This window comes from Triturus cristatus, chromosome 11 (assembly GCF_964204655.1).
Source record: "Triturus cristatus chromosome 11, aTriCri1.1, whole genome shotgun sequence".
NCBI lineage: Eukaryota > Metazoa > Chordata > Amphibia > Caudata > Salamandridae > Triturus > Triturus cristatus.
This window is the reverse complement of record NC_140594.1, coordinates 1,121,257,095-1,121,263,094: the sequence shown is the minus strand read 5'-3', so window position 1 is coordinate 1,121,263,094 and position 6,000 is coordinate 1,121,257,095. Positions and strand designations below refer to the sequence as shown.

The following is a 6,000-nucleotide window of genomic DNA, read 5'->3' as shown; positions in this document are numbered from 1 at the left end:
TCTGAGCTCCCGGCAGGGGTCCAGGGTCGTTCCACCCCGGGCCTCTCGGTGTCCTGGGCCTCTTTTAAGGGGGTTTCCACGGAGGATATCTGCAGGGCTGCGACTTGGTCTTCTCCGCAGATGTTCATGGAGTACTACCGGGTGGTCTTGGGTGGTTCTCCCCATGGGGTTTTTGCGGGGGATGTTCTGTGGGCCGGATCGTCCATCCCTTGATTTGTCCCTCTGGTTTGTCCTATGTTTTCTCCTGTATGTTTGGTACACTGGATTAAAATTGTCTTTTGCTATCAAATCCTCCTTGTCGGTGGTTTCTTATTCACGATGAAGCCTCTTGTCTTTGGTATGTGCTCACTTCGTTCTTCATGTGGCGAGGAAGACTTACTTACTGGTAATCTACATTACATATAGTCTTCCTCGCCACATGAGTTCCCATCCCTCCCTCCCTGTGTGGCTATCGGCTTCATGTTTATGCCTGGTAGTTCTCAGGCTGAGGGTTGGGCCAGCCCTCCTCTTATAGAGGTCAAGGGTGATATGGGTCGGCCATGTTGGGAAGGGATGGGAGGCAAACTTTTGCTTTGGAGTGTTCCGGTGTAGAGCTGAAGCTCATGTCGTTCATCAAGTGGTGAGGAAGAGTATACTCGGAGTAATGAACATTATCGGTAAGTAACCGGGGCATCCTTTACTTTGAGGAAAGTGAGGGATGAAAGCTGTGACAAACAGCGCCAATTTAGCAGAAGGATACTGGGCCAAACTCTGAGGTACAGATAAAGAGACCTGTACCCAACAACTAACAATGCGTCACTACCAACCCCAAGACGTGGCTTGGACTGGACCTGGTATAAGGAGCCACTCATGTTGAAAGGAGGTTCTTCTCTTTGGTTGATGCCCATCTGCAGCAGAGACTGAGAGGCGTGTAGTGTCGTGTAAACACAGGGGAAGCTGGACAACTCGTACAGTCAGAGCCCCTCACTAAGGTGCTTCCGGTTGGATTATAAATTCGCCATTTCTTCCCCCTCCTCGTCTCTCGGTGGGTTCTGCTTCTGCCCCGTCTGCCCTCCGCCTGTAACCCCCCCTGTTCCCCCCACAACCCCTCCTCCTTTCTGTTCACTTCCCACCCTGTAAGCTGCCTCTTGCGGCCCTCTTTGTTGCCTCGCCTAGACCGGGTATGTGCTGGCTGTCATTTCGGACAGACGGACACAGAATTGGAGAGGCAGCTAGCAAGTCAAGAGGAAAGATTGGGAGACTGACACCCAGAGAGAGACAGGCAGCAGGCTAGCAGACAGACAGACAGACACATCGAGGCAGCCGCAAACCGAGTCACATGCAGTGATCTGGCAGAATCACACATCGACAGAAGGACTTATGTACTGACAGGTGGCAGGAGGGATGGTAGGACGGAGGAGCGAACGGACAGACTCTGGGACGTAAGGGCGGGTGGAAAATGTGAGCGCATCGGGATGGGTAAGAAATGGATGGATGAAACGTTAGGGCGAAGCGTAGATAGGAGAGAATACAGATGGACAGACCGTCCGAGCCCCGTAGTCATATAAACAGTTGCTTGCAAGACAGACAGGCAGGTGGGTTTGTATAGGATGGATGGATGGATGGATGGATGGATGGATGGGTGGATGGGTGGGTGGGTGGATGGATGGATGGATGGATGGGTGGGTGGATGGATGGATGGATGGATGGATGGATGGATGGATGGATTTGTACACAGTTAGATAGATAGATAGGCACACAGACAGACAGATACGTAGATAGATGGATAGACAGACAGACAGACAGACAGACAGACAGATAGAAAAATCGACAGGTAGTTCTCAGTGCCACAGCTCCATTTCCACTCCCTCGATGTCATTGGCAGCAGCTGTCTCCTGTGCGGACCCCGCCTGCTCTGAGTGATTAGCAGGGGCCCTCTGAAGCACCTGTCTCATTTTCCTGTCACTTGCCCATGCCCCTCATGCTCTCGCGCCCGGTGCCACTGCACCTGCTGCGTCATTGAGCGCTACGCCCCCGCCTGCTCTCGGTTATTATCAGGGACCCTCTCAAACACCTGCCTCTCTCATGTTCCCGCCACTTGCCGATGCCCCTCTGCGGGTGGGAAGCGAAGGAGGGCCAGTGGGGCATGTTTACCATCTGTGTTTGGATGGTGCCATTGTCCAGGGTAATCCGGTACATCCGGGTGGTTGAGATGGAAACCTCAGTGGGGCAGGGTGGGGGAGGAGGGCCGGCTTTGGGATGGGATACAAGGGCTCAGAGTTTGTGGGGGCGCCCCGGCCCTCAGCGCACTTTCCTTCGATGCGCAGCTGTCGGTGGAGTCTGCAGTCACAGGGCAGGGGCATCCCACTGAATAGCATCGGTGCCAGTCGCCCCCCGTCCCCTCCCGCCCCGGGATGTCTGTCCACACCTGCCAGCCGTCTCCCTTCGGCCACCTGAGGCGCGAGAAGCACATCGAATGGCTGCGCCGGGTCTCCCAGAAGGAGTGGCGGGGCTTGGAGGCGCCGAGGGCCTGCGATGAAAGGAGGTCCCCCACCTCTGGTGAAAGGGGCACGGGGGTCCCTATCCAGGAGACGTGTGTGAGGAAAGCGCCCAGAGGCGTCGCTTTGACGGAGTGCGCTGCACGCAAAGCTGCTCCCAGGGCTGCAGAGAATGGATGCCCGCCGAAAGCAGAGGGAGGGGCAGGTGAGGAGTATGTTGAGGTAAGGAGTCAAGGAATCCAGACCTCCCTGCCCCCAGAGCCGGAATGTGGAGGAGAGAAGGATGGGGGAGCTGGCTCCCTAAATGGCACGAAAACAGCCCAAGATGGGGGCTTTGTGAGCGCCGAGCTGCAGTTACTGGCTGGGGTGGACCAGCTGTGCATCACCTCAAGAGATACGTCACGAGGTAAGCCCTACAACCACTTCTAGGTGCTCGAGTGTGTTTCCGGCTATCCACCCGTCCGTCCATCCACCCACCCACCCACCCATCCGTCCGTCCATCCATCCATCCAACCATCCAACCCAGCCACACATCCCTATACCCTTTTATCCATATATCATTTTGTCAACGTCTATATCATCAACTAAAACATCCGTCCACCCACCCATCCACCCACCTATCCATCCACCCACCCATCCACCCATCCATCCACACATCCATCCATCCATCCATCCATCCATGCTCGCTCGCTCGCTCGTTTATCCCATAATATTGCCACGGAGGTGTTTTGTATATGACATATTGTAGTCAGAAGGCAAGACTTCATACAAGAATCGAGAGCCATTCAGGTAGGAGGTAAGGGTTAGATGTACAAAACATTTTTCTGGTCAGAAACAGCTTGATTTGCAGGATAGAGCCGTTTGCAATTGCAAAAATGCATTTTCTTATGTTCAAACCACAAATTGCGAGTCAGTAACATTATTGGATCATAATTTGGGCTTGTGACCCAATACCGTTTCGGTATTTGGAAGGGGAATTCTTAGGCCGTCCCTTCCAAATACCAAATCAGATTGGTATGTATTGATGTTTTGAGATCGAATTCTGGTCTCAAAACATTACGTTTTTACCATCTCCTCGAAGGAGGTGGTAACCCGTTCACGAATGAGACGGCGTCCCCATGGCACCCCTTTTCCTTTGTGAATGTTATCAAAAGGACCACGGCCTACTCTTAAAAAAATATAGTTTTCTTGTTTTTTTCAAACATATCCCATTTTCCTTTAAGGAAATGAGTTGCATTAAAAATGCTTCTTTTAAAAGCAAGCACAGGCAGGGGGCTGCTGACCTCAAAAGGCCACCATCCCTGTGATGGCTGTGGGTTGCAAATTGTGGCCTACCACCTTAATATTCATGAGGTACGTTGAAATGCAACCCATTAGGAATCTGTCCTTTGTTAACCGACCTATTAGTAAATTATTTGGTTCACAAATTAGCACACTGGTTGCAAAAATACTGGGTACAAATTGCAACCAGTATTTTGCAACAAGCCCTTAGTACATCTGGCCCATAGTTCTTTATTTCATGTCAAGCCCTTAAGTTACAACAACCGAGTTATGTTCTGTCATAGCTCCATCCGCCCTCCCATGGTCTCTATTTCTCAGCTTCCATTCCACCACACCCCAACATTCACCAGCTCAGACGTACAGTGAGTAGGGACACAAAGGATACTACACACCTTCCTTCTTCAAAATCACAAAATAAAGAACACTCACTTTCTTATAAATTACAGGGAGAAACATACACAATCACTCAAACTCAAACATGTCTAGCTTACACATTCATTGAACATCAACCTTTAAAACTCTCCAATGCCCGTGGAGACACACAACCACTACAAACAGCAGTCACAGAAACTCAGTAATGGGTCAAGACATGAGGCTGCCAACACCTCATATCAGCAGAGATATGAGATGACAGCTGGGTTGTGACAACCGATTCACAACAGTCCAAGACATGCAATCGTTGCAACCTCCTTGGACATGAGGCCATACCACCACATGTCTAGACACTCACAATAAGAAATGAGGAATGGATTACGCACTCCTGTGTGATATTGATAATCTAGTTAATTACAATAAGATGATCAGTGTGCCTGGCATATGGAATACAATGGGGAATGGCCCTACTTTAATTACAATATGTCAACAATTTGTGTATATTCACTTTGACCAATTAAATATTGTTTGTCAAGAGCGTATTTATTTTTACTCTTATTATTACTTCATGCTTTCATATGTGTATTTGTAATACCATTACTTCATACATTTTAAATTAAACAAACATATTACAAACAATGAAGTTTACAATTCATTCAATGCCACATATGCATTCGATTCCGACAAAGGACAGTGAGATGAGGCCCAATACATTTCGGGACGGTGGTCCCTTCATCAGGAGCAAAAACCTTGTGATAGTGCCTCGTGATGGAATTAAGCCGGCAAGTCCTGGACGGATCGTCTCTGTTCTGGGCGCTAGTTTAGTTCTCCAAAGAGATCACCTCCAAACCTCATCTGGCTGTAAACACTTCCTTGACTGAAACTATCCCGTGTTAGGAGATCTCCATGATGGTCATCCCCACCACTTCATCTCACTCTAGTCCCTCCTACAGCGCCCTTGAACGGTCCCACCCTAGACATCTGCCTAATCGAAGCCTGGCTCAACTTCTTTTACCTGAACCGCGGCACTGGACCAGAGGCACTGGAAATGGAACATTTTGATGCGAGACAGAAATGCATTTTGGCCATGATTGTCAAGGGCCTAATCAAAAAATGTAGGTAGAATGATGTGAAAATTAGATTGATTAAATGTTGTACATTGAAAAATAAAAAAAATACGATTTTGCTGTTAAGTACAAATGCTATATGCGTGGGAAAGCAATGACCGGTGTACCCCTAAAATAGGCATGCTGGAAGATGCTAATTTTGCCAGAAATTGATCAATGCAGAACTTGTCCCGTTAAAGCAATGTTTATGTACCCAGTGGACAGGTTGGTGCATTTTGAGAAGGTTGGAGAACAATGTGCTTTAATGCAAAAATGAAAGCTAACTGTGTTTCCCTTTTCAGGGCTCTCCTGTTCGGCTGGACGCTCATATGCCATATGCACCCGAAAGGGCAAAAAACTGTTTGTGGTCCTTGAAGGTAATCAATTTCTTCATCTTCCCATTTGTTTCCCCCTTCCCTCCTGAAACAAGGCAGCTTGTTCTTTAAAATGAATGTTAATGTTCTGACCTCAATGCATACAATACCACTGCACAACTTGGGTTATTTAACTCTTCTATGGAGAAGTGGCTTTAAAAGAAGTTTTTAAATTAGATTTTTATGAAGTGCACTTAAGGATGTTCTTTTGGGTTCTTTATAGCACCCTGCTAATATTATTTGCAATATAAGATTTAATTGAGGATGAACTGACCAGTGATAACTTCTTTCTGTTTCTTCTGCCTTGTAAAATATCCTATAATTGGTATGGATGGGTGAGATATTATTCCATTGGTTTTGTTGGGATAAACTCGTGATATTTGCCTTGTA

The 6,000-nt window shown here is 48.2% G+C and overlaps 1 protein-coding gene across 1 annotated transcript in view; it reads left to right on the top strand.

Moving 5' to 3' along the window:
• The first annotated feature begins 2,302 nt into the window (after window positions 1-2,302).
• LOC146786157 (phospholipid scramblase family member 5-like) overlaps window positions 2,303-6,000 on the top strand; it is a 51,661-nt gene continuing 47,963 nt past the window's right edge. The window contains exons 1-2 of the mRNA XM_085634022.1: window positions 2,303-2,883; window positions 5,539-5,613. Coding sequence (XP_085490148.1) covers window positions 2,394-2,883; window positions 5,539-5,613 — 565 coding nt within the window. The 5' untranslated portion in view covers window positions 2,303-2,393. The remainder of the gene's footprint in view (window positions 2,884-5,538; window positions 5,614-6,000) is intronic.